We start from the raw sequence: 27,764 nt of genomic DNA, 5'->3' as shown, positions 1-27,764 counted from the left end.
CGTAATGTGTACGTATATCTTGTAGTTTGAAAAAATATGGAGGAATATTTTGGGTTTTTAACCACATATGAATGGAAATGGTCCTAAAGCAATAGATGAAGGACACGTGAAAGCTTCGTAGCTGACGAGAAAGGACTGAAGCTTTCAAAAGGACCCCACACTTCTAAGCCTGGCTAACACAGGGCCTGCTTTACCTTCGTCTTTTAACCATGCTCAACACTAATGGTCATTTTGGCTATCTCTTAAATCTTAGGCCATTACAAACATAATAGCCAATCCAGCAGCAGCTAACAGACACAGAAACAAGGCTAGAAAGTAAGTCAGTCGGGCATTGAAACATTATATGGTATTTAAATGCTGGCAGTAGATACAAAATCGCAATGCTCTATAAATCAAATAATAGTATATTCGAATGATATCGACAACCATCTCAGAGGCTGTTGATTAAATCAACACGCATTACAGGTGAAGCATGTTTAAATGCTGGATAAAAAAAAATGGTGGTCAAAGGGTAGTCTAGGTCCCAGGGCGAAACATGGATTGGTACCCACGATGGAGCATCTTAACGAAAAGCTGCAGACGGAGAAGGATGAAGGCGAGTCTCCCGCGCCTAAAAACGGGACAAATTGTACCAACTGGTTCTCCAGGTTGGGGGTTGGGTAGGTCTGACAACACTACACGGAAAACAACTTGTTGCGAAGCCACAACAGGAGCCTCGGAGTGGACGGATTTTACAACGACGAACCCGGCAACGCCAACGGAATAGCGATTTGCGCATTTTCTCATGGAACGTGTGCTCCCTGTACCGAAATGAAGCTGATAAGCAGCTAACCGATACCCTGTCCCAATATAGGGCTGATGTAACAGCGTTACAGGAGATGCGCTGGACAGGGACCGGTTTCCTGCAGAAGAGCAGCTACACCGTATATTATAGTGGCCATCCAGTAAACCATGTGCTCGGACTAGGTTTCTTAGTCAGCCAAAAAATGAAACCTGCTGTTATCGGCTTTGAAAACATAAGCGAACGGCTATGCACTCTGCGCTTGCGAGGCAAGTTTAGAAATATAAGCCTCATTAATGTTCACGCCTTTACAGAGGAAACTGCAGAGTCGCAGAAGGGTACCTTCTACGAAGGAGTAGAACGAACCCTCGAAACCTGTCCCAGATATGATATCAAAATCATACTTGGGGATTTTAACAGCCAAGTATTGAAGGAGCTCATATTCAGGCCATACGTTGGCTCCCATAGCTTCCACGAAAATACAAATGATAACGGACTGCGGATTATTCAATTAGCAGTGTCACACGAAATGGTTGTTGGAAGTACCTGGTTTGCGCGGAAAGCGGTCCACAAACATACGTGGGCCTCTCCAGACGGGACCACTTCCAAAGATATTGACCACGTGTTGATCGAACGCCGCCACCTCTCAGCCTTGATGAATGTCAGAACATATAGGGGGGCCAATATAGACTCGGATCACTATCTCGTTGGCATGGTGCTCCGAGCTCGAATAACAATACCACCTGGAATGCCCTCTGACAATCAGGTGAGAGTTAACACTGAAGCCCTCCACAACACAACCCTCCGCAACACCTATAAGAGGGAAATGGGTGCTGCAATAACCGCAGTCAACAGAGGACCTGGAGATGAAGCATCAACAAATGATCTTCACAACCACATGAAGAACGTTATCATGGATACGGCCACAAACATACTTGGTACGGTTGGTTTGACGATGAATGTAAGCTAGCAACGGAACGGAAGAATGCTGCATTCCGAGTAATGTTGTATTCTCAAAGTACGCGGGCACGCGCAGAGACTTATCACGAACTCCGTCGAGCGGAGAAGCGACTTCACAGACGGAAAAAGGAAGCCTGGAAGAACCAACAAGTCTGTGAACTAGCAAAGTACAGGGAGCAACCGCACCAGGCGCGCAAGTTTTACCAACAAGCCAGCGGGATGAAGCCTTATACACCTCGATGCTCATCCAGCCGGTACAAAGAGGGAAATCTGATTTCCGACAGAATGGGTATATTGGAGCGATGGGTTGAGTACTTTGATGAACTACTGAACAACCAGAACATTGGCGAGTTGAAGGTCCCGCCAACTGAAGTCGACGGACAAATACTGCCACCACCAAGTTTAGGAGAAACAGTCATCGGCTAAAAAATCATAAGTCGCCAGGAGCCGATGGACTTACAGCCGAATTGGTTAAATATGGAGGCGACCAGTTACACCAAGTGGTTCATCAACTGATGCTCAAGGTATGGGACAGCGAATCAATGCCTGACGATTGGCAACGAGGCATTATCTGTCTCATACATAAAAAGGGAGATATCACACAGTGCAGCAATTATAGAGGTATAACGTTGCTGAGTACCATCTATAAGTTATTCTCCGATATCTTGCTAGGCCGGATAGCCCCATACGCCCAGAACATCATTGGCCCATACCAAAGAGGCTTCACTCCAGGCAAATCAGCAACAGATCAGATTTTCTCTCTGCGGCAAGCGATGGAAAAACTGTTGGAATATGGACAACAGTTCCACCATCTATTCATCGACTTTAAAGCCGCCTATGATAGCATAGCCAGGGTAAAATTGTACACGGCCATGAGAGAATTCGGTATCTCGACGAAACTAATAAGACTGACTAGGCTGACCATGGCCAATGTGCGAGGCCAGATAAAAGCAGTAGGATAACTCTCAAGACTATTCGACATCAACAGCGGTCTACGACAAGGGGATGCCATATCATGCGTCCTCTTTAACCTGGCCCTCGAGAAAGTGATCCGTGATGCTGATGTAAATGCAAGAGGTACGATCCTCTTCAAGTCCACCCAACTACTGGCCTATGCTGACGATATCGACATCATAGGAAGAACCACCCGAGACGTACAAATTGCCTTCATCCAGATCGAGTAGGCGGTAATTGGCGCGAGATCTTGGGCTGCACATCAGTAAAGGCAAGACAAAATATATGGTGGCAACGTCAGCACCGAAGACGAACCAACCAACAACATCAAACCGCACTGGTCAAACAGGAAGAATAAGGATAGGAGAATACAACTTTGAGACCGTTGATAATTTCTCCTATCTAGGGTCGAAAATGACAACCGATAATAGCTACGATGAGGAAATCCGCGTGTTGTCAGCCAACAGAGCCTATTTCAGCTTACAAAAACTGTTCCGCTCGAAACATCTCACCATAGGGTCAAAGCTCTTACTGTACAAGACTATGATCTTGTCAGTCCACATGTATTCCTCGAAGACTTGGTTTCTTAGCAAGAAGAATTGCGAACTCTTGGCCGCGTTCGAGAGAAGAATCCTCCAAAGAATTTTTGGCCCCCTATATGAGGATGGACGATTTCGTAGCCTACACAATGACGAAATCTATGAGCGATACCATGACCGTCCGGTTGTGGATAAAATCCGGCTCAATAGGTTACGGTGGGCGGGTCACTTAATCCGTATGGATGAGAATGACCCAGCCCGGAAAGTCTATAAAGGCAATACCTATGGTAGAAAAAGAAGACGAAGCAGACCTTGCCTAAGATGGAGCGATGGCGTAGGCCAGGACGGCAGACAGCTTCTAGGGATATGGAATTGGTGGACCTCGGCGCAAAACCGGGATGTCTGGAGTTCCTTATTAAGGCAGGCCTGGACCGGATACTGGTTGTTGCGCCGTTGATGATGATGATGTTTAAATGACGGTACAATAACTGAGATGGTTGAGCGTTAGTTCATCGCGACCTCGTAATCTGGGTTCGACTTCTGGTTATGTTAGAAGGGATGTTTGTTTTCGTAACATTAGGTATGATGATAACAAAACTAAGGTATAATTTAATGAAACATGAAATAATAAAAGAAAAGCAATAATAACAATAAGAAAAGGAGGTGGAGGTTTGATGCAATATGAAGAAATGAGTAGGAGTCGTATTATTCAATTTTTGAACTTGTCAAGATCTCTCTGATAATTCTTCGTTGGACAGAAAAATATACTGTCACATTACATATGCGCGAACTGTAGTGAATCATTTGCGATAATTTAAAACACTGTTAACCAAATATTCTTTCTAAAATGCTAAACGTTTCTGTTTCTTTGATGAGAACAACTTTTGGAAAGTTATGTTCACTTGATTAGCACAATTAAATATAATAGGGTATAAATCATGAGAAAAATATTTGAAAATTTGCAAGCTTACCTGTTATTTGTATTCGATTTGAGGCTTCCAGTAGAACATCGTTCTTATACCATGTAACATTTGGGGTTGGACTTCCATCGACGTCGCATTGCAACACAATATCAGCTCCCAGGGCATAGCTATGACCATTCTCAAGTCGTAATACTGCTGACACAGGAACTATCGAAAACATGGTACATGAGTTTAAATTCGTAAAAATATTATAGAAGAATTTGAGAAGCAAACTGGATAGCTCCGCAACACTACAAACCATGCTTCTATAGAACTACACTCACCTCTAGGTGGAACGTGCACTAATGGAACCTCAGGTTGAGGAATTACTCTGTGGGGACGTGTAGGCCTGTAGGGATATTGAGGGGTAGGCCTCTCAGTGCTAGTAGGTCGTGAAGGCTCTATTATATATTTCAAATACTTTTCATCATTCTTATTGCTAACATGCACTGGCCCCGTTGTCTTCAAGGTGATTTGAATCGACGTTGGACGCCCATGACCCGAATAAGCTTCGCAAGTATATGTTCCCAAATCCGATAATTTTACACTATTTATGATAAGCGAATAATCCCGTTGGATTTCATAGGTCGATGACCTTAGTGGGAGACGCTCCAATCCCTTCCACCAACTCACTACAGGTTTAGGGTGACCACCCGCTGGACATCGCAATCTAGCCGGTTGTGTTAGTGTAACAATTTTAGTGGCATTGCGGGGGCTTAGGATGTAGGCATCGATATTTTGAGGATCTTGTTACATAAGGTCAAGCAAAACGTGTAAATCAAGTGAGCAGAATAACACGATAGAGGATGAAATTTTTAGAAGACATGCAAATAGTGAAAAGAATGGTAGAAAGTTGATAGTTAAAACCAAGAAACCCAAAAGCACACTCCATGAATACCTGTAACCTGCAACTGAATCTCCCGGCGGACTGGTATACCAATTCCATTATCAGCAATGCATACATACGAGCCGCTGTCGGATCTAACAACTTGGACAATTTGAAGATCGCCTGTAGATGTAATGATGTACCGACCTTGGTTCGTGTCAATCTGGGAATAGGGAAGAGCAAAACATTAAACAGTTCGTTGAAATAAGGGATGCAGGGTGATGGCGAAAAAGTATTTGCTGAAGAACGAATATTTACAATTATTCCTCCTCTCTCCCATGTTATTGATGGTGGTGGGTTGCCGGTGGCATAGCATCTCAACGTGGCATACGAACCAGCTGGAGTGTCCACATCAACCTCATGTTGTGGTTTTTCTTCCAATCCGGCCGCTCGGTCACCAGGGTAAATGATCTGGGATCGGGGCGTTGTTGTCACTGGTGCTTGCTTTTCTACTGGTCGTACACACACATGACGACATCCATCTGTGCAACATTTGTAGGGATCACGACAGTCGGCGTCCGTGTAGCATTCCCTGTCGCACCTCGAACTAGTGTTCGTCAAAACGGGACATTCTCCAGGCTTGTTAATTTGTCGGCAAATAGTAACGAACTGCAATTCCCCTGGCGTTGGTGCGATATCAACTGCGCATTGATGACCTTCTGGACACGTTTGGTTAGAGCAAGGGTTCTCGCATTCGCAGCGTTCACATCCTTCGGGCCCGTAGGTTCGCCGGACACCGTATGGGCAGTGAATACTACGGCACTCTTCTAGATATACTGAACAATCACTTGGCTTGACAGTCCTAAGCTCGGCTGGATCCACTTGGGGCGCGGTGTTATCTGGAAAAGCGAAAATTCACTTCTTCAGTTCACTGTGACTGATAACACGGCTGGACAGAATCAAGTTGCTTGCTGGCTGCCGTTCGAAAAAGTCGCATAAAAATACGCTCTTTTCACCAAAAAAGGGGATATCCCAAAGTATCGTTAAAGCATTCCATTGTCAGTACAAAAAAAAAGCATTGTCGTATTATTTTCCTCGAAATTAAGCAGATAGCAACTTGACTCTATCTACTAAGTTATACCCGCACCGTCACCATTACAAATATAATGAAAAAGCGGAAAATGATTCCGAAATGCATACTTATTGCAAAGTGCGTGCATTGTGCAAAATGGGGGCATCGTGCAATATATTATATTTCATGTGCATTCCAACATATAAAATAGGTGCAAATAACCAGAGAAATGCATTCTTACTAATGCAGAAGTCAATGCAACTTTCAAACGTTCGGAAATTATTCTGATTCCCTCCACACCCAGTATATATAAAAGACACACACTGCCCACGCGAATCGTCGTAGAACCAACGCCTAACAGAATCCACGTCAGAACAGTTACCGGTTTCCACCGGCAATGCACAAACAGCTATAGGATAGTATTTTCAAAATTTAGAACGTTGATTGCATGAAAAGAAGCCTTCATTGAGCGTTTTAACTTCGAAAGGCGTTACGTATCTATATTTACCCTTATTATCCATGGGAATGGGTTCTTCGCGAACAATACAAACCGATTCGCACTCGGATTGTGTTGTGAACCGATTGCCAGTTCCCCCACAGCTACTGTATGCAAATGGTTCACAAGTTTTCCGTGTTGGGTGGAAATAATAACGGGTCTGCCACTGATCGCATTGACCGGCGCTGACCGGCTGATTACACACGTCTAAGATGGAAAGCATCTTAATCAACTAGTTTGCAAATATTGAACGAAGGAAGAGCTTAGTCCGGTTTCTACTGAACTGAGCTCTTTCCCTGCTTGTGGACGTGTTGATCATTTCATTTGTCAGTTCTTCCACGAAGATTTTACGAATACTTACCATGTCCTTTGTACAACCCGCATTGCCTTTCGCATTGTTCTTGAGATTCAAAACGGTTACCATTACCGCCACAGCCAGTATAGGAGAAAACTTCGCATTGTCCTCTCTCCCGATTATAGAACCACGAAGGAATTTGTTCGCCGCAATTGCCCTCTTCGACAGGTTCCTCGCAAATAGAGTATGTTGGCTCACCACGCTATTTATTAGAATGCGAAAATAGAAACGCTTATTAAATGCTTCAAGTCGAAAAATAAGTCTTCTTCGATCGGATCAAATCCCTTCATCGAGCTGATTCGATCAAATCCAAACTTTTTTTCCGATAAAAATAGAATATCTTACAGCGATTTGTATTTCGGGTGTTTCAGCTTGACCGCAAAACGCGTTACACTCGCTTTCATTGTAGAAATTATTTCTATTTCCACTACAGCCGCTGAACGCAAACTCCTGACAACGCCTAGTTGTCGTATCATAGTACCATTTTGTCATATTTTCATGGCATCGCCCAGGCAGCGGTGGCAATGTGCAGGTGTGTTGAACGTGGAAACAACTATCCTCGCATTCAGCCTCGGTGACAAAGTTGTTTTCATTCCCTTCGCAGCCAGTGTACATGAATTGGTCGCAGGTACCAGTGGTGCTGTTGTAGTACCACCGCGGCGAGTAGTTTCGACAACTTCCTGGCTGTACAGGCAAGAAGCAGTTCCTTGATGAAAATGTTGCCTCCGGTTCCGGTCCCGCTTCTGGTTCCAGTTCCGGTCCCACCTCCGGTTGTGGTTCTTCCTCTGGTTTCTTTTCACATCTTTGCAAGCATGCCTCTTGAGTATCGAACTTGTTTCCATTTCCTCCGCAACCGCCGTAGTAGAATTGTCTACAAGCCATGTCTTTGGTGTCATAATACCACTTTGGAACATAGTTCTGACATTCTCCGGTTTCTGCAGGAATCTCGCAAAGGTCCTTGGCTAAATAGCATAAAGACATCATTAGAATAGAAAAAATTGCTGTTCTCGCATCGCGACTGTTAAGCCTCACCAACTTGCCGAGGACATTGCTCTTCACATTGCTCCAAGCTTCGGAAATTATTCTTGTTACCACCACAACCAGAATAATAGAAAGGCATGCATTTTTCATCAGTTTCAGAGAAGTGCCAGCGTGCATAATTGCCACCGCACTCGCCACTTTCCTTAGGAAGTGCGCAGCTCTCTATTTTTGTTTTTGGTTAGTCATCAATAATGATTTTTTTCCGTAACCAATGAAGGAAGCATAAATAAATGAAAAGTGTTCGAAAAGGATGGTTAGTCGAATTTCTAGTTCATTCCAACGGAAACATAGAACAAGCAAGCATTCTTTCACAATGCAAACTTAATTAGTGGCAGGTTATTTTGTAAGAAAATATCAATAATTAAATGCTATTGTACCATAGGCGACAAATTAAATTGAATGCAAATCTATAGTTTTGCAGCAGGAATTGATAATAAATAACCATTCCCACGCTAAAACGATTGGTAAATAAGTTCAAACCTTTGTGAACACCGGGGCTTCGACAATGGTATTGACAAGACTTCTCCGTTGCATAGTTATTCTTATTGCCCTTGCAGCCACCGTACGAAAATGGTCGACAAACATCCGTTTCGTTGTCATAATACCATCGTTCAAAGTTTCCATCACATGGACCTCGCTCCACGGGTTGCTCGCAAGGAGCTGAAATGAAAATCCATATTTCCAATTCTACGGCAAAATAGATAGAACTGGACTTACGTAATATCTGATCTGCTGCACAGGTTGACATACATTCCTCCAAAGTGTCGAACTTATTGTCATTGCCAAGACATCCTCCGAACACGAACTCAGCGCAACTCTTCCGTTCCGCATCATAGTAGTATTTCTTGTAGTATCCTGGGCAAGGTCCGACGACCTTCGGCAAATCGCAAACAGCTTTTCCGGCTGGCTTCTCACATACGCTCTTGCATTCATCTGCTGAATTAAATCTATTTCCATTACCATCACAACCACCATACCAGAAACGGGAGCATGCTCCGTATTCGACATCATAGAAATGTTTAACTGTGTAGTTACTGCATGGGCCACTGTCTTTCTTGAGAGAACATGCTTTCTGAGGATTGGGCTTAACTTCGGCGCAGCCCTCGAAATTCTCTCCTTGCGCACTCGTTTCGCCATCAGGACAGCAGCCGTACTTACTCTCAATGCAAGTACAACCCTCGAAGTTATGACCTTTAGCAGGCGTCTTTTCATCGGGACAGCATGCAAATTCGGTTTGCGAACAGTGACATCCTTGTCCATGTGGGCCTTTAGCAGTTGTGACTCCATCTGGACAGCATCCGAACTGGAATGTGTGACAGAGACAACCCTCAAACTTCTCTCCTTGCGCAGGCGTAAGTTTGTCTGGGCAGCAGCCGAACTGCGAATCTTTACAATCACAATTTTCTTTATTGTAGCCACGAGCCGGGGTTTTGTTGTCAGGGCAGCACCCATATGGGGAATGCTCGCAACTGCATCCTTCATTATCGGGACCACGAGCTGCATTGATGTTATCTGGACAACAGCCAAACTGTGTTTTAAGGCAACATCCTTCTCCATTAGGACCGTGTGCTGGTGTCTGTCCATCAGGACAGCATCCGAATTGCTCGGAAAGACATTGCGAGCAGCCTGCTTGGTTGGGCCCAGTTGCCGCAGTTTTATTATCTGGACAGCAACCGTGAGTAGTTTTGGAACAATCCACTGCAATGTCTGGACATCCAGCAAACTGTTCACCTTTGGCTTCTGTTTCACCATCTGGGCAACATCCATAAGTAGATAATCCACAAGATTTTTTAACAGGTTCCTCGGTTGTAGTTTCAATTTCAACGGTCGTTCCACCTGTTTCTTCTGATTCAGTTGTCTCTGGGGTAAGAGTACTACAAATATCACCAGTGCATTCATCACAGCCTTCACCATCAGGGCCTGAAGCTTCCATTTCGCCATCAGGGCAGCAACCATATTTACTAGCCGCACATCCGCCAATTGTAGTCGTTGTGAGTTCCACAGGACAATTTTCATAATCTTCACTATCTGCTTCAGTCCAACCATCGGGACAGCATCCAAATAGTGTTCCTTCACAAGGTGGCGGCGGGCACCCTTCGAAATCTTCCCCTTGTGCTGGTGATACTCCGTCTCGACAACATCCATACTTTGTGTCATTACAAGTTTTAATGAGAGGACAACCTTTATCGAATGGTCCTTTAGCAGCTGTTCTGTTATCAGAACAGCATCCAAATTCAGAAGTGAGACAAGGAGCTTTTTTCTTTCTAGGTTTACATTTACGCGGCGTTTGCTCCTTAGTAATGATAGACTCCAAGGTGTAAGGAGTGGATTCTTCCAAATCATCATCACTTGTTCCCGCATGAGAAGTTGACCAAATGTCAACAGTAGTGCCTTCTGTATCTCCGGAAATTTCAGTAGATGATTCTGGCAATCCAGAAACTGTTGAACTCGCTTCAAGCGTTGATTCTGTACTTCCGATCGTTCCTGTTTCGGTGCTTTCAGGGATATCTGTCGAACCAGTACTTGATGAACCACTATCCGTAACTTCTGTAAGGAATATATTTAACGGTAAAATAAAGCTTCTTGAAATACGTATGGAAACTGTAGTTAACCTGTTTGTGTTGTTCCAGTCACTTCCGTCGAATAGTCAGTAGTACCACTTTCTGTAGATGATTCTCCCTCCGAGGAAGACGAACCGACCAAAGTAGAATAATCCGAAGTTACTGATACATCGGTGCTGCCTTCTGTTGAGGTACTCAAATCCTCTGCGTCTGTCGATCCTTCAGATATTGCTCCTGTCACTGATGTTGAACTATCAACTGTCGTTTCTCCAGAAGAATCTGTTGACGATTCTGTAACGCTTATCGTTGTTTCTGAAACGTCTGTTGTTTGGTCAGTGCCCGTAGATTCCGAAGCTTCAGTCGACACTGACGCTTCAGTCGACACTGACGCTTCAGTCGACTCTGAAGCTTCAATCGACTCCGAAGCTACAGTGGACTCAGCAGCACTAGAAGACTCCGTGGCTTCAGTAGAATCGGTTGGCCCAGCAGATTCCGTAGCTTCTGTAGAGTCAGTTGAAATTGCATCTGTACTTGATTCTGATGAGCTATCTACACTTGACTCTGATGAACTATCTGTGCTTGACTCTGATGAACTATCTGTGCTCGACTCTGATGAACTATCTGTACTCAACTCTGATGAACTATATGTACTCAATTCTGATGAACTGTCTGTGCTTGACTCTGGCGAAGTGGCAGTGCTTGACTCTAGCGAACTATCTAAGCTTGGGTCTGTCGAACCGTCTGCAGTCGATTCGGCCAAACTTTCTGTGCGCGATTCTGAAGAGTTGTCAGTGCTCGAATCAGCAGTAGTTTCAGTATTTAGCGTTGACCGTTCTGATTCTGATGTAGATTCAACTTCCACTGTTGATTCCGTCAGGTCAGATGTCGAAGTCTCAGAAGGTTCTGAGCTTCCTTCAGAAGCACTTATCGTCGAAGAGCTGTCTTCAGAGGCAACGCTAACTGATGATACATCTGATGATGATTCCGTTGAACTAACTGGGACGTTTGTTGATCCTTCTGACACAGAATCTATAGTTGAAGTTACTGTATCTGATACATCTGTTGAGCTACCTAGGAGAGCAGTCATTTCCGTAGATAAGGCGCTACTAGCGGAATTTGTGGAAGGAACTAAAGAGGACGATTCGTAATCACCGCTACCCTCCTCTGTTGTCGAAACCAAGTCTCCAATACTGCTGAAGTCTCCTGATCCTTCCAGCGTAGTTAAAAGAGTACCCATTGGCGTATCTGCTGTTTCGAAGCCTGTAGAATCGCTTTGCATCAACTCATCCGTGAATAGTGTTGTTTCTGTTGCCTTAGTTCCATCAAGTTCGACACCGTCTGTGAGTTTGAGATCTTCCTTCATTTTTTCTGTGAAGGGGCTCACACCATCTTCAACTTCTTCTTCACATTCTTCTTCAGACTCATCATCTTCTTCTATTGCTTTGCTTGTAACATTGACTGGTAAAGTTTCATCAACAGTGCATGGGTCGGTATTACACTTCTCACTAGAAAACTCAATTGTACTCGGATCACAATCCGATACAACTTTTCCGTCAGCCATACATAAGACTTCTCGCCGTCGTTCTCCCCCTCCACAAGGTTTGTCGCAGGCTTCCCACGGCCCGGCAAACCATTGCCCTTCACATTCCTTCTTCTCAGCTTCACACTCTCGGCTTACCTCAGGTTTCGTCGCTCCTGGGCACTTTGTATCATCTTCAGCAGGCTTAATAACGTCCCCGTCGAATTGTCCACAAATAACAATCCTAGTTTGGACTCCTTTGCCGCATTCTGCCGAACACTTACTCCATTCTGATGAGAACCATTGGTATTCGCACACGGTTGCTTTACAAGGCCGAGTAAGTTCGGGCTTCTCTTCGGGACAGAAAGTCTCATTGAAAATTTCACCTTTTTTGGAAGCACATACTGCCGTTCGTGTTTCTTGTGTAAGCCCGCAAGATTTGCACTAATAAAGGGAAAATTTTGGTAAAGCCAAATCTAGTATCTTTCCTTCATTGAAATATCTAAGAGGTAAATTCTAGATTGATTTTATTTTACTCAGCTATACTTACCCCACTCCAAGGTGAAACAATCCAATCGACCCCTTCGCAAGGATGAAGCATACACTTTCGTGATGATTCAGGTTTTTCATCTGGACACTCATTATCTGGAACAATCTTCTTTCGGCCACCTTCCTCTGTATAGCAGACCACTTGCCTTTTCTCTTCACCTTCATCGCATAATTTATCGCACTAAGATCATTCATGTGAATCAGTAAAAGGCAATAAGATTAAAATGAATGTACTCACTGCTCTCCATCGGCCGATATGCCATTTGGGGCACTTCAAACCCATGTTGCATTCCTGAAGTGTGGCTGGCTTATTGCCAACTTTGTCCAAGCACACTGAGTCCTCCACTACCGTCGCGACGCTAGAGCCAAAATTTTGGAAACATATTACTTTTTTAGGGAAACATATTAACTTACCCGGTAGCTTCAACTTTTTCGCAATGAACCGTTCTCTCCTGTTTTCCTTCAGTTCCACATGGCTTCGAACATTTACCCCAGGGACCTTCAACCCATCGTGGGGCACATTCTTCTTGACCACACTGTGCGGTATCAGCCGGTTTTATGGTTTCATCACACAGACTGTCGTCTACCTGTTCCAAAGTTGTCCGGCTGTTACAGGTGACAGATCGCGTTTGAAATCCACTTCCACAGGAGACCGAACACGGACCGAAGGCTGTGTGGGTCCAAGCATAGGAGTCCGGTTCATCAGACTTTATGGCATTTTCTGGTACACTGTACTCGTATTTGATCCCGACGTTTGTGTCTTGATACAGAAGTACGATATAAATTGCCTCTGTTGTCGGTCCAATGCAGGTCAGATGATCTGGCGCCGCGAATCCTTGAGGTTTTCGATCATAATGCCACCACGCCCCAGCGAACTGCATTGGCCTTGGGAAATCGATTCGCCAGTTTCCATTGAGGTAGTAATGACCGCTCATATTTCGACAACCCAGATAGTTGTTGGAGGGTGCGACTTCATGGATGTCAATATTAGTAGCTCCCGCCGGAATGAGCAGCACATCGTTATAACCTGGAGAAGTAGATTATCTTAATTGATGTTGTCCTTTGAAATATGCGCAATAACCAGGAAATTTAATTTTTAAATTCATAATTCAAATGAAACATTTACAAAATAAGTATTAAACATTGTTTTAATGCAAAAAAGGGAGGTAGTTAAACTTCTAGTCAAAGCATAGACGCATAAATAACAGCGGGAAACCATTTTGTAGGCCTCCGATTTAATCCTTCTCTAATTTTCATGTTGATCACTGCAGAGAATTCAAACCGTTATTGTTAACATACGATTTCTATTTTATGAACGTAATACGCACATATAAGAGTAGCCGAACAGATTGAATTGTCCATTTATATCAAACCCCGTCACATATTTGGAAACTGGATATTCGTCCGGGGGTTGAGAGCGGCTGATAATGTTTGATTCCCATCGAGGCCGTGTTTTTAATCGGCTTACAAACGAGCACCTCTGGACAACTTAGAGTAAGTAGGCATGATAAGCAGATATAATTTTAGCGGACTCGATGGTTTCGTTGGCGGAAAATATAAAACAATGTTTGTAATGCTTTAAGTCCTCGTACGATAGTCGCATATGGCTGTTTATTAATGCATGTAATGTTGTTGAAGTTTCAGCTTTTGAACAGGACAATGAAATTGGAACGCAGCCTCAACAACGAGGAAAATAATGAATAATATATTCTGAAGGGAAACTGGCAAACTATATCAGAGAGTCGGTGGATGTAAATAAAGTTTCAGAAAGTGACTGTATGAAAACTAAAATATTATAGTGTAATATTTGCGCCTTTTCAATGGAATGCTCTTGTATGAGACAATAACTGGTGGAGAACTTCACCGGCGTTCTTTAGCCGGATGGAAGTGGGTAAGTTACATATTGTGAAACGGCGAAAATTCCACCGCGGAGTATGATGGGCAATAGAACTTACTATCCTAACTAGCCCTAGCGCTATATGATGCAGAACAGTGGAGGAAGAGTCCATATGTCTCGGAAAGTTCTAGGAGAACTGAAACACATTACCAGAAAACGATAACAATGACGCATGGTATGGTATACGCACATCGTGTGTGCTTTCTACTCTCTAAAAAGATTGTCTTGGCAATACATGTGCATTTATTTGTTTCAGTTTCAAAGTTGGTTTGCGTCGCTTGTGTCAAACAATAAGTTTACGCGGAATATCGCTTCTTTCCACGGTGTCTTTCGCTGGTCACTTTTGAGGTTCCAGGTATGCTGAATTATTTTTGTTCGCTTTAAGGATTAAGACAACCTTCAGTCCTCATCGGTAACGTTTCGCTGACTGTGGTCACTTCGTGAAATAGGTCCAAATTCTTATCGCAAAATCAAAGTAGCAGTTTTGATGAATGAAGTCCATCACATCGTAAATGGTATAAAATAACCCACTAAGTTGGACATAAGTGGAACAACACACCGTGGAAGCTGGCAGTTTGAAAACAACGCAATGTCATTCGCAATTCACATAAAAGTCCGTTCAAAAGCGCCGTGACATAGGAAGAAGTCACTACATGTACGGGCAGACAGGTTCCACTAAGTATTGTAGATAGCGAAATTTTTTAATAGCCCGGCCAGGAGAAAATCATTTATCTCCGAAAGTGACAGAGAAAAGGAGCTTAAAACTTACAAACTTGCAACCCTCAAACACGGCGGCGGGAATCGGTTAGAGTTTCAAAGCGACCAGAATGAACAGATTGGCATTTATTAACTAGAACATGAAAAAGAAGGATACACTAATGTGCTTTGCTTAAATTTGCCACAAAACAGCACCTTAGGCATAGAATAACCGTGCGGCTTCCAATAGGACAACAACCCAGGCACACTTCTTTCTCGGCACGAGAATGGTTATTGTAAATGTCCCACTCTAACTCCAATGTCTCCCCAATCAGTAAACTTAAAGTCCAGGTCAATATACAGCACATTTTCTCCAAATACGATTTAACAAGGTATTTTGGGAAGCTGCAAACGAAATTTCCAAGTTGATGCATGTCTTACAGTTGTAATTGAGTAATAACATTAAATCAGAATACGTTCAGTTCTATTGTTGCGTTAATAGTTTTCTTGCACTCGGTTATGTTCATTTTCTTTGCCTTTCCTGGGCCATTGGTAATACGTGGGTGCTTTGGTTTTTTTTTTCATTAAATTGTCTGACACGTGTTTAGATGTGTGCTCTTCAACCTTCTTTCTCCTGAAGCAATGTACCAACAATATAGGTAGTCACAATACAAGATATACATAGGTTTGGCACAAAATACAACAGCATGAGAGGTGGAAATCTTTCATTTTTACTTGAACTCAAGAAGGATCACATAAAAGTGCCATTTAGCACATTTTTGTCACATTTTTTAGTACCGTAATTTTCCACTTTCGACAACACTATCAAACTGTAATCTTCAGATTAGAGCGCGAGATTTGGTTAGTCTGTAGCGGCTTCGCGGCATCCCCATCGTAATTAGGTTTATGTCATCTTAGTAGATTATTGATGGGTTAAAGACCGTCTTGGTTGGCCCGAGTCGATCTAGAGGGGAGAGCTGTCATAAAAACCTAAAAAAGTTCCCAAATATTGAAGCTCGCCAATATGCTCTTGCAAGCTTCTGTGCTAGCGAAGCTCTGGAATGTTGGCGGTCCTTTTGGACACTTGAGTCCCTTACTTGCGATTACAGAAAATGCATATTGCAGCCAAACAAATGTCTATGAATGTATGAATGTTTCAGGGGCACAATAGTTCTTCAAGGACGCGGTGCGACTTTCCCTTAACAGAATAATAATAATCAATAATCAGGCATTAAACAACAAATGTCTGTGTCCGTCAGATAAATGTCTGTTTCGTATTAGTGACCATTTCAGCCAAACTTCTGTATCAGACAGGCAGTTGTGCTTGTGTCAGGTAGATATCTGAAACAGACATTCCTCTTTCGGAGGCGTTTGTCTGTCTGATTTCTGACGCTCAGACATTTTTATAACTAATATCTGAGACTCTAAGGCAGGCCTAGAGCCTGAGACTAAGGCAGGCCTAGACCGGATACCGGTTGTTGCGCCGTTGATGAATATCTGAGACTGTCGCAAACAGTTGTCTATTGCAGAGAAAAATTTTATCTCACTGCCCGATATCTGAAGCAGACACAGACATTTCCCTGACACAAGCACAAATGTTTGTTTGACACAGAGGTTTGTTTAAAAAAATCATTTATACGAGACAGACATTTATCTAACACGGACACAGACATTTGTCTGTCTAATGTCTGAAACATTCACAGATATTTGTTTGTCTGTCTGAAGCCGCCGAGGACTTTTACCTATGGCAGACATAAGTTAATACTAGTGTTTTCAATATGCAAATACATTAGGTAATATTCTGTCGTGTCGTTCCTAGTGGGCGTTAGCCGATCTGTCGTGTCGTGAGTGTTAGCTGTCGTGTCGTTCTCAGTGGGCGCGCTCCTTTATGGGTGATAGATGTAAGAAGACATATCTCGAGTATTATAGCTGACGACTTTAATACCAGTCACGAATATTAGGGACGTGTTCTGTTGAAGACATTCGCAGAGTTGGCCGTGAATATTGCGAGGACGTACACTCTCCAGGGAGAAAAGGTCTATTGGCTGGAGTAAATTTAGCATGTATGTCACAATAGTGGAGGAAATCACTGAGTGATCCATAATGACCCCAAGCAATCTATATACTTAGCAACAATGAATCAGTCGATAGGAGAGTGTTCACAGTGCATCCAACGGGCTGCTAATTTGGACCGAGAAAGCTTTCAGCAAGAACATTTTCTCCAAAATTCTCTCGACCGATAGCCGTTAACATTATTGTGGGGAGATTCATCCAAATTACCCGGGTGGGTCGATACGCATGGTTGAAAGACCGCGTGCTTTCTAGCAAGAAGATTCAGTACCGAGTGGGAGGACGCGCAGTTGCATTACAATTTAAAAGTGGCTATATAGGGAAATAAGAAATTGTTTGAAATAGCTGTATGACCGCGTCAATATAAACCCCCGCAGGATAGATTTCTAGGTCATAATGAGGATGCACTTTCACGAAAAAAAAGAAGCCTGCTCCCTCCAATCACCGCGGTAGAGTCGCCGGAAAAGGATGTAGAATTGTATAAGAAAAAAAGGTTTTAAAGTCTGTCAAATGTATGCGATGTTCATGCTGGACATGAAAAATGCGTTCAACTCCACAAATTGGTTATTACATAAAAACGCGCTGTTTGCGGTAGATGCCGTAGGATACGGGCGACGCTGGTAGAGACTTACTTGGCGGGAAAGTCTCTTTGGTAAATGGCAGACAATAGACTTAAAGAATGTATTGTTACAGCAGGGGTATCACAAACTTTAGTACCAGGTCTACTGCTGTGGTACGACCATGATTGTCTGCTTCGTATATAACTTGGCTATGCTTGATTAGGCGGAACAGCAAACATTTCGCTACCGGGGAAAGATAACAAATAAATGCACAAATGACAGGAAGAAGAACTGTATCAAAATGAAAGTGGATGGACATACAGTTATCTCGAAGTTGGCTATCAAATATATAGGTGTGATGATCAACGCTGAGTTGAGTTTCAAAGGCATAGAATATGACAGGTGTGGTGGAAAACAGCCAGAGATCGCTTATAGCTAGGGAGCTTAGGGAATAATGCGAGAATAAAAAAAGAAGAAAATTTTGGTCTAGGCAGGTATGATCCGAATTGACTTACTTGCGTTGAAACTGCGTACGTCATATTAGAGAAAGCGGGCATGGAGGTTGATAGAAATAGTGATGTGGAATGGAAGATTCTCTAAATCTCAACGAAAACATCGCTTCATGTAAAACCATAACGTGCTGGCAAATATCAAGCCGGTTTCTTGGCGAAAGTAGCCGATATCAAAAACTGAATTTTTAAATTACCCCTGAGTGCAACTTAGCCTCCAAGCTCTCCACTAATTTAATAAATTTTGGATTTTTATGCTAAAAGAATATCACAGGATTACAATTAACATTCCGTGTACGTGTGATATCATCACGAAAGACGACCCCAACTCATACTTTATCCCATCCTTTCTCCTTGAAAGCTACATATAATCCTCTTCTATGTTCTCCGAAGTAAAACACAATTATAGTGAATTTGACATTTTCTAAGTAATATCAGTCCTTTCTAAGATGACTTCGCTTGCATCCGAGAAAATGGGGTGGTTCAACTTTTCCCCAAAACCTTAATCCTTGAATTTTCTCCGTGTCGATGACGCTGGTCGCTCATCATTGTCATCTCCTCGGTCTCTTTTTAGATTAAGATCATGAATCCAAGTCCCGTCTATGGTCACGAACCGAGGCAAGGATCAGTTCAGACCATTCTGGAACAGGTCTGTGTTGCTTACTCAACTTTGTATTAATTAAAATTGAAGATGAAAATTAAATAATTTGATCCACCTTGCGTGTGAATAGTAATCAAAATTATTAAGAAAATTAAATGAAATTATTTATTTATTTAAAACACCAAAAATTTTTAATTTAATTACACGATGCGCGTACAACAAACAATTTTTTGGGTTATATGTTTACGCCGCCGCGGTTAGGAACAGAAGAGACCGACTTATTTCCATGCGGTCCTTACTGTCCCAACCAACGGCATTTTTCCGCCGCTAATTCTCCACTCCCCTGGTGCGTTCAGAAAATGAGTGAGTGGAGAGTTCCGCGCCATCTACCCGTCCGCATCCGCAACATTTGAAATAAATTTCGAATGCTGCAGATCCTGCCGCGCCACATCACTCCGCCCCCAGACGAAACCTAGGGGGTTTCGGCGACGGATCCCCGAACTTCGCTCGCTGTTAATCCACAAAGCGGACACGACGCTGCTTCGGGGCGCACACGGGTTTCAGCCTGGACAAAGAGACCGCCTTTTTGTGACCACCGATCTCGAGCCGGAAGAAATGTTCTCCCCTCTCGAGAACGCGGTACGGGCCCTCATATGGAGGCTGCATTGTTTTTCCGTAGTTCGTTGCTTAACACTCTGGGTACTTAACGTCCGGACACTTTTTTCATGGTGGGTAATTTGTTTTCTGTGGGATGTGGCAACTTTCGCAGGATTCTTTTTTTCTGAATGTTCTGCTCAATTTAAATTCATATCAATAGCATGTAAAAGTGGCAAAAGGAAGAGAAGTGTCCTTCAATATTTCCACAAATTAGATTTGTAATTCCAATAACAGAAATAATTTCCTTTCTCAATAAATCTGAAAACCACTTCCGTCTAATTTTGATAAAAAAATATTGAATTTAATTTTCTACTACTACTAACTACCACCTACCGACTTGAAGATCGTTCATATCCAAGATGCCTTCAAAGGTTCGACAACTTGAGCCATCCCCATCGCATCTTCTGCATTTATCTTCTCGCGCAGGAGATCCCAACATCAGATCACAGCCTACGGATTGGCATTGCCCGTCAACACAAACATCTAAAGATTCATCGTTACATCGTGTTCCGTCTATTACTTTGGATTTGTGGCGATAGTAGAACCGTTCTCCTCGAGGCATACAGTTCAGTTCGCAAGGATTTGGTGCTTTTGTGTAAGGCACCCATTCATATCGAACGCCTTCGAAAGGTATGTGATTAAAACGGGAACATTGTTGCGCCCGGAAGTCCTCTTCATCTTCGGGGCAGTCCTAGAAGAAATAAAAAAGAATAAATTTGGATTTACATTTTATTGGGAGAATCGATTTGCCTTTTTGGCACTCGCTTTCGTTTGCTGCATGTTCTCTGAATAGAGGCTTATCTCGACTGAGAGATAGCTAATTGACGAAGGACTACTGAGAAGGAAAAACCAATATTACGTTTGAGGGTTTTATTTGGATATTAATTGCATTAATAAATCTTCAGTTCGGCTTTTCATGCATCTTTTTCTTTTAAATTTAGGGTTATCAAGCAAGGTTTGCTCCAGGAAGAGAGTAGGATTCACAAAAGTCGGTTGAGATGTGTAAAGAAAGTTCAGCCAAGGCACTATGAAGGACATCGCCGATCACTAGAAGAAGTAGTGTCGCGGAATAGAATGGCTTTGATGGGGTCTACTTGGGATTTCCAGTTCGTGTGACATTTCATCTCAACGTAGCGTTATACATATACCACTTACTTCTTCATTCTGCTTCTCTAAAACGTCATCTTTGTTTACAGTATTTTCTTCATGATTCTGATTGAGCTTCCACGAGATGAATAAAACGCATTGGAAGCAATGATTTAAATTCGACATAATATTACATTATGACTTACTGGGAAAATAGTGGCGAATCCACCTAAGTATAACTCTACTACTGTCAACACACGCTTGGGACTTTGCGTGCGTAAGATGGTGGGACAATGCGTCCGCGACTCGTTACTTAGGAAGTCGTGCTAGAGCCACTGGACATAGTTTTGGGCCTAAGTACTCCGATGACACGAGATAAACATTAGTTGATGAGAGTTTAGAGCTTTACAGCGTAGCGAAGGGAAAGGACACCATTAGTAAGGAGTAGGAATAATAACGTTGACAGAATATCTGATGAGCTCTTCTTTGGACTTCGAACTCCTACGAGGTTTTGCCGCTTCACCGGATGTTATACAATTGAGAACCGTCGCGGAGCGGTCTGCCCATTTTTTTGGCCACTCATGATCGTGGATGCGAAGCCTACGAATAAATTCTTTCACAAAATCATTGAAAAACTGGCGAACATTATTCGTCAATGTTCAACATTCCTGCCGTATGAAAAACAAGATATGTTTCTCAATACTGAACGACAAACAAATTGGCAAGGCGGGACCCATTAAATTGTAGGTTTGAGGATGCTCCTTAATTGGTTTAAAAGCCAAGGAATTAGTGGGGAACGAAAGGGACCGAAAAGACCCTTCAATTGAACTACTACTTCGAACACCCACAAAGAAAGGTGAAAGAGCAAGGTTCAACTACGATAATATCCCCAAAACATGGATCAGCTCAACAAGAATGGAAGGTGCCATTAGACTGGGTAGAATGTTAATAGTTTCACTGAAGATGCTGTTGAACATTTCATTGCTTGCCGAAAAACGAAGTATTCCGTCCAGGTCAAGGTTGGATCAGGGAAGTAGCACCACACTAAAAAAAATAATATTGTGTGATATAAAACTAGGCATGCTGGCAGTCAGGGCTGGACCGAAATCGTCCAAACACATGTCCATTATTAAACACAAGTAAGGTATTCACCACTAAGTCAAAGCGGATCCTCCTCTGAAAGAGCTTACCGACCATGTGACGCGAATTAGATTATCCTTGAAAGCAGGATGACTCTTCGAACCATTTAACAGAAAACACGACTACCTGTAAAAAATATCAAGCCATCGCTTGGTGTGGCGATCTACCGTTCACGTAAGTCGTTCACTAGTTTTGGTTAAATGGAAGAATCTAGACGAGATGACGAAGCGTTAATTGAGGAGATAGAGCGCCAGCGTCTCAATCTTGTTATCCTGATTTCGAATTCCAGTTATCATGGATGTTTATGTTTATATTTGCGTTTATGTAGCTGCTGTAGGCTTAGCACTTGCACAGCATCAAGTATGGTGATAATGAAACCGAAGCATTGAAAATAAAAAATAGCAAAATAGAGATTAAGTGGATGCCCTATACTGCACAAAGGTATGAACAGAAGGCATACTACTAAAAGAGATCATCACTAGTGAGTAAATCTGTACACACAAGAAACGGTTAGGATCAGAAAGTGTGAAGGAATCGGATGTGAAGGATCTAAAAAAGGCGTATGGTGAAAAGTTGATAGTGACCACTACTATGTCGGCGGCGTCAGCAAGCAACGCACCCTTAGTAGATAGAGTTCGCATCGGCTTGGTATTATGCAGGGGCGTGGCGAAAAGCTGTACAAATTCTCACGAGAAGCAAACCATCTGTTGAAGGATTGCAAGATGAAGTCTCATTGCTTATTCTGGAGAGAAGTCGAGGAATGTGATTGTAAGCATATATCAAGCAATAGGAGCTCAATAGGATTCAGAAACCGTGTGTACAGGTACTACTGGGGGTCTGCAGTGCCGCCTGGTGGATGCCCTAAATGTACTCCTATACCTATTCTCCTTGGCCTACAAGATTGAATTCGGTGTAGCGTGCAGTGCTGTCAAACTGAGTTTGGATATTGGACAGTGAAGCCCTACGGCCACAGTACTTCCTAGATGAAATATCTCGACGATGAAACGAAATAACCCTGGGCATTCCCAATGACGCACGCAAGCCGAACTTCAAGAAAAATTTTGCTGTCGGCTTTCTAACCAGGACTGGAGGGAACATCGGCGCCATATTGCAAGATTATGATACAGTATTCTTCGCCGACGGAGATTGTCTATCAAGCCAGTGCAGGAGTTTTCTGGGATATGCACAATGTTGCTGAGTCATACTTGGAGCAGCCAGTGAGTGATACCAACCAAGCATAACAACATTGCGGCTCATAGACAGGATAACCAGACAAGGGGGTATTACAACATGAAGATTATTGTTGGCGATTTCAGCATGTGGGTAGTGAAATAGAGGTAACGATTTTTACCTGTAGAGTTGGATTTGAACTGTACGTATGCTCCTCGATAACTGAAACGAGGGGCCCTAGAATGCTTGGTTTCTCCAATTTAACCGAGAGTTCCAGCGTTACAAGCTCGACATTCAGGGGTTAAAACAGGTGGGACGATGAGACCGCTGGGCGTGACCACATTAACACCTTTGGGATCATCTTAAAGCACTATGCGAAACTTTGATATCCACTTCAAATGATCTTCATCAATTTCCAGAAAGCTTTCGACAGCATAAACATGAAGTGCATCTGTAGCGCTTTACGCAAAAGGGGCGTTTCGGAAAAATTGACAACTACTATCAGAACGACATATAATGGCGCAAAATGTCACGTGTCTAAAGTCTAAAGCGAATTTTCACATTCTGTGCTTATACCATTTCACCCTACTCCGCCGGCGGCTGCATCAAACTTGATGTCGCTCGACGTATTAAGAGCGTTAAATTCGCCTTTAGTGCTTTGTGCAAAATCTAGAACTGCAGTTACCTCAACACCAAGATCAAATTAAGGCTATTGTTTGCTAATGTTCTTTCTGTGATGCTATATGGGACTAGTACATGGAAAGTGACCACCACTGTTACTCAAAAGTTTATCTGTGACATGTCATTGAGGTACGAACGAAAAACTTTGTCGCCGAATGAACAAATTGTACATAGAAGTGTTGATCAGAAGGCGGAGATGATAATTATAAGTCATAAACTAAGGAGCAGCGAAAATTACCCACGACAGGGTTGCCCCAGAAACATATGATGCCGAATAGTGGAGAAAGGGTGCGAGCGCCAGGAAACCCCCAACGATTGCGAGTAGTTGTGCTTGATGCAATATGTTCTACAGCTATTTGGCAACCATATATATATGTTGGTATAACTGGCTTTAGTGAAGTGTTATTTCCAACAAATTAGAAATGACGAAAGTTTCTGAGTGCAATAGGGAAAGAATTGCGCCATATTACTTACATAACTAGCATGCTAGTGCTAAGTCCAGGTAAAGGAGGAGGGTTTGAGGCAACATACAAAGAAACATTCGATAAAAGAAAAATAGAATGCTAAGATCGGGGAAACATATAAATAAAGTATAGTTGGAGTTAATATACTATCTTAAATTCTACCTGATATCCCTTGGTGACAGGTCTCACGACAGGCCGACCAAGCAAATGCATTCAATGTTGTTAAAAACAAACTGATCCTAGTACTAAATCTCGGAGTAATGGCGTTCACCTCAGTCAACGCGGCAGGACCGACTCTGGTTCAGTCGAAAATGATGGCGTCAGGAACTAAGTAAGTAAGTCCGAGCAAGATAAATATAGGGTTGGGCATATTTGAAAAAAAGGTTTTTTTAAAGAAATCACAGGAAAAAATATATTTTTTGCTGTTCATTTAAAAAAAAACAGGTTCCAATACGCATTTTGTATTAAGTGCGTCTAGGATCCTTGGCGTGTTGGCATACACCTTCGATTTCAAGTAGCCCCACAAAAAGGAGTCTGGATGCGATAAATGTGGTAAACGCGATAGCCTATCCAAATCAGGGTTTTTTGACACCAGACGTCCAAAGAACAATTGTTTCAAAAAATTCATAGTTGTACGAGGTGTATGTGGTGGTGCGCCACCTTGTTCAAATCAAAAGTGGTCCATACCATTATCACAAACAATTGGTATCAAAAACCAGTTACCATATCCCCATAGCGCTTATGATTGACGGTAGCCGTTTAGTTTCCACAATTGACTTGTTTTGTTGAATGTAAATTTCATGAGAGCGTTCTCGTGACGTATACTGCCCATGGAAAAAATGTCCTTAGACTGACGCTTCATTCGCACTACGTCATTATTCGGTCTGGCATCTCTCTCAAAATTGCAGCGTAGCCAGATCTTTTCGAATATGGCCAACCTTATGGGTGTCTCCACGCTACATATTGGTACCCTCACTGGAAAGACTGAAAAACTCGTAAGAACCTTTTGAAAAAGGGGCATTGATTTCTGTGTTCTACAAGAAACCCGATGGCCTGGTGCCAGAAGCTGCGACATAGAACGCGAACGCGATAAAAATGGCTATAAAATTAAAAAGCCAACCGGGAAGCAAAGAAAGCGGTCGCTGTCACCCGAGCGGTCCATTACAAAGATCTTTTCGATAAACAGGATACTCAGGATGGCGTGGTAGATCTGTATCGACTTGTCAAAAGCCGATACCGATGCACACAGAATATTAAACACTTCTGTTGCGTTAAGGGGTCATCCCATGTGAAGGCCGTTTTTTTTCGCTTTTTTTAGACATTTTTTGTGAAAAACTGGTTAAAGATACAAATACGCTGCGATCATCTTAAAGAAAAAAGTAAGCGTCATTTTAACGTGCAGACTTAACTACAGTCCGCAAACTAGGATTATTAAAAAAATGTTAAAAACTAAACTTTTGGCGCCGAGTTAAACTTTCTTTTGTGAATTTTGGTGTTTTTTAAGGCTTTTTTAATGAATAGAAAAAAAACTACTGAATGAATCGCAATTATCCTAGTTTGCGGACTGTAGAAATATGTTCTGAATAAGTCGTGAAAATTACAAAGAATTTCGTTGGATAGAGTTTGGGCTATGGTGGCAGCCGATTTTCAATATGCAGTTTCGAGAAAAACGCACTTAAATACTGGAATGAGATTTTTAGCCATAAAATCTTAACTGATCATTAATCTGCTATACCCAGTCCATAAACCTCAGGTTTCTTCAACAAACACATGTAAAGCCTTGGCTTCAATTCTTGTCCTTTTAGCGAAGTCATTCGAACGACATTCGGACCGATAAATGCGCGCTTTATTACGACGATCGTCATAAATCTGGCATGTGACTTACTACGTGTTTGACACTATAATTTCTGAACGACTCCGAATATCAAAAAATTACTTTGCCCATATATTCTAGGCTATATCCAGATACAATTGATGCAAAAAAAAATCAATTCCGCGGATCTAACACACGGTATGACCCCCTTAATGACAAGAACGGTACTTTGCTTACCTACCGACGAGCCCTAGATTTCATTGGAAGAATTTGTTGATCCTAGACTTCCACAAGTATTGTCGGCATTTGGAGGTATTCCACCTGTCAGCGCCACTGAAGTCGAGGTAGTAATAAAACAAATGAAATCGGGAAAAGCAACAGGACCTGACGATATAGCATCTGAACTCTCGAAAGCGAAAATGATTGGCAAATATCACAGTTCCAATATGGAGAAACAAGGGTAGACCAGTAGAATGTTCAAATTACCGTCCCATCCGGTTATCGTCCCATAAGTATTCACGAAATCGTTCAAGTAACCGTGAGTCAAGCAGGGTATGTCAAGAAGTGTGGAACAACTGACGCAATACACGCTGCGCGGTTACTCATAGAGAAGCACATACATTGCATTTCTGGATCTGGAGGAAGCGTTTGACTGTGTGCCATACCAACTGTGGCGGATGTATCAAAACCGCTTCATATTTCTGTTGGTGTTCATAAGGGACCCTATACACGGCTCTGTGCAGATGATGCTTTCCGAGCACTTTGAGGAACTTGTCCAAAAATGGAATGATCGCCCCAGGCAATATGGTCTCAGATTGAATCTGAATAAAACTGAATTTTTGAAGACCGATCGTTATGGAACACACACTTTCACTATCAATGACAGTGACCTGAGAACTGAGCGATTTATATATCTCGGGTCATGGTAATGGAAACGAAGATGTTACGTTGAACTGGTGGCGTAATACGCCTTGATCACATCCGAAATGTGAGTGCCTGCGAGCGATAGGGGGTTGCATCGATCGGGGGGAAATTGCGAGAAGGGCGTCTTCGAGGGTATGATCATGTCATTCGCGCTAAGAAGAATTCACTTGCCAAGATTGGGCTGAACATTGAAGTCGATGGTAAGCGACCAAAAGGCCAGTCGAAACAACGGTGCCTGGATATGCTAGATGGGGATTTGACAGCCTCGCGACTGCATCCAGAACATACCTTTAATGAAACAAAATGGCGCAATTTATCACGACGAGTCGAATCGGCTTGTAGACGAGAAAAGGCTCAAGAAAAAGAAAAGGTCTTGAGGTGAAAATAATCGATTCTGGCGGTTCTCTGTTAGAAAGGATGAGTTTTCAATTAAAGAAACGACCAGGATCGAATTTGATATTTAAACATGCAAAAGATGTGAGATGGATGCTCTCAAAGTGAAGAAAATATTTTGTCGCGAGAAACGTTCTCATCCGAAAATGGGCTGGTAGATGTGACTTTATACACAACATCAACGCAGACGCAAGCAGGGGCCAAAGTAAATAATGACGAGATGCCTAGAGAAGTTAGTCATCATGATGGAGGCGAACCAGGGACATTCTATCAGAATGTTGAATAGGTGTTTCCCTGAATACAGAAGCGTACAAATTTTCGAGGAAAATATCAACCACAAATGAAGCGATGAGACGTATATGGTCATTAGTAAGGTTGAAAATGTCTTCAACGTAGCGTATAATATTCTACAAAGTTCCATGTTTACGGGTGCCTGCTGCCGTTGGTTTGCTTCATCATGAAGCTTGTTGAAAAACTGAGTAGCAAAA

The 27,764-nt window shown here is 42.6% G+C and overlaps 1 protein-coding gene across 5 annotated transcripts in view; it reads right to left on the bottom strand.

The window, feature by feature from the left end:
- Positions 1-27,764, bottom strand: part of LOC119650587 (papilin) — a 128,533-nt gene that overhangs the window by 16,921 nt on the left and 83,848 nt on the right. The window contains exons 5-20 of one of the 5 annotated variants that reach the window (XM_038053423.1): positions 19,939-20,296; positions 13,030-13,642; positions 12,854-12,974; positions 12,617-12,796; positions 10,599-12,510; positions 8,704-10,533; positions 8,467-8,646; positions 7,978-8,148; positions 7,291-7,907; positions 6,952-7,147; positions 6,603-6,797; positions 6,336-6,503; positions 5,341-5,921; positions 5,095-5,245; positions 4,481-4,942; positions 4,206-4,364 (exon numbers count right to left, since the gene is read on the bottom strand). In XM_038053423.1, the coding sequence (XP_037909351.1) occupies positions 4,206-4,364; positions 4,481-4,942; positions 5,095-5,245; positions 5,341-5,921; positions 6,336-6,503; positions 6,603-6,797; positions 6,952-7,147; positions 7,291-7,907; positions 7,978-8,148; positions 8,467-8,646; positions 8,704-10,533; positions 10,599-12,510; positions 12,617-12,796; positions 12,854-12,974; positions 13,030-13,642; positions 19,939-20,296 (7,894 nt within the window). The remainder of the gene's footprint in view (positions 1-4,205; positions 4,365-4,480; positions 4,943-5,094; positions 5,246-5,340; positions 5,922-6,335; positions 6,504-6,602; positions 6,798-6,951; positions 7,148-7,290; positions 7,908-7,977; positions 8,149-8,466; positions 8,647-8,703; positions 10,534-10,598; positions 12,511-12,616; positions 12,797-12,853; positions 12,975-13,029; positions 13,643-19,938; positions 20,297-27,764) is intronic. The other 4 variants (XM_038053426.1, XM_038053424.1, XM_038053425.1 and 1 more) reach the window with 4 other exon arrangements.

The sequence above is a fragment of the Hermetia illucens genome, chromosome 3, assembly GCF_905115235.1.
Source record: "Hermetia illucens chromosome 3, iHerIll2.2.curated.20191125, whole genome shotgun sequence".
In the NCBI taxonomy this organism is placed as follows: Eukaryota; Metazoa; Arthropoda; class Insecta; order Diptera; family Stratiomyidae; genus Hermetia; species Hermetia illucens.
Note: the sequence above shows the minus strand (reverse complement) of the source record. Positions and strands in the feature narration are given on the sequence as shown.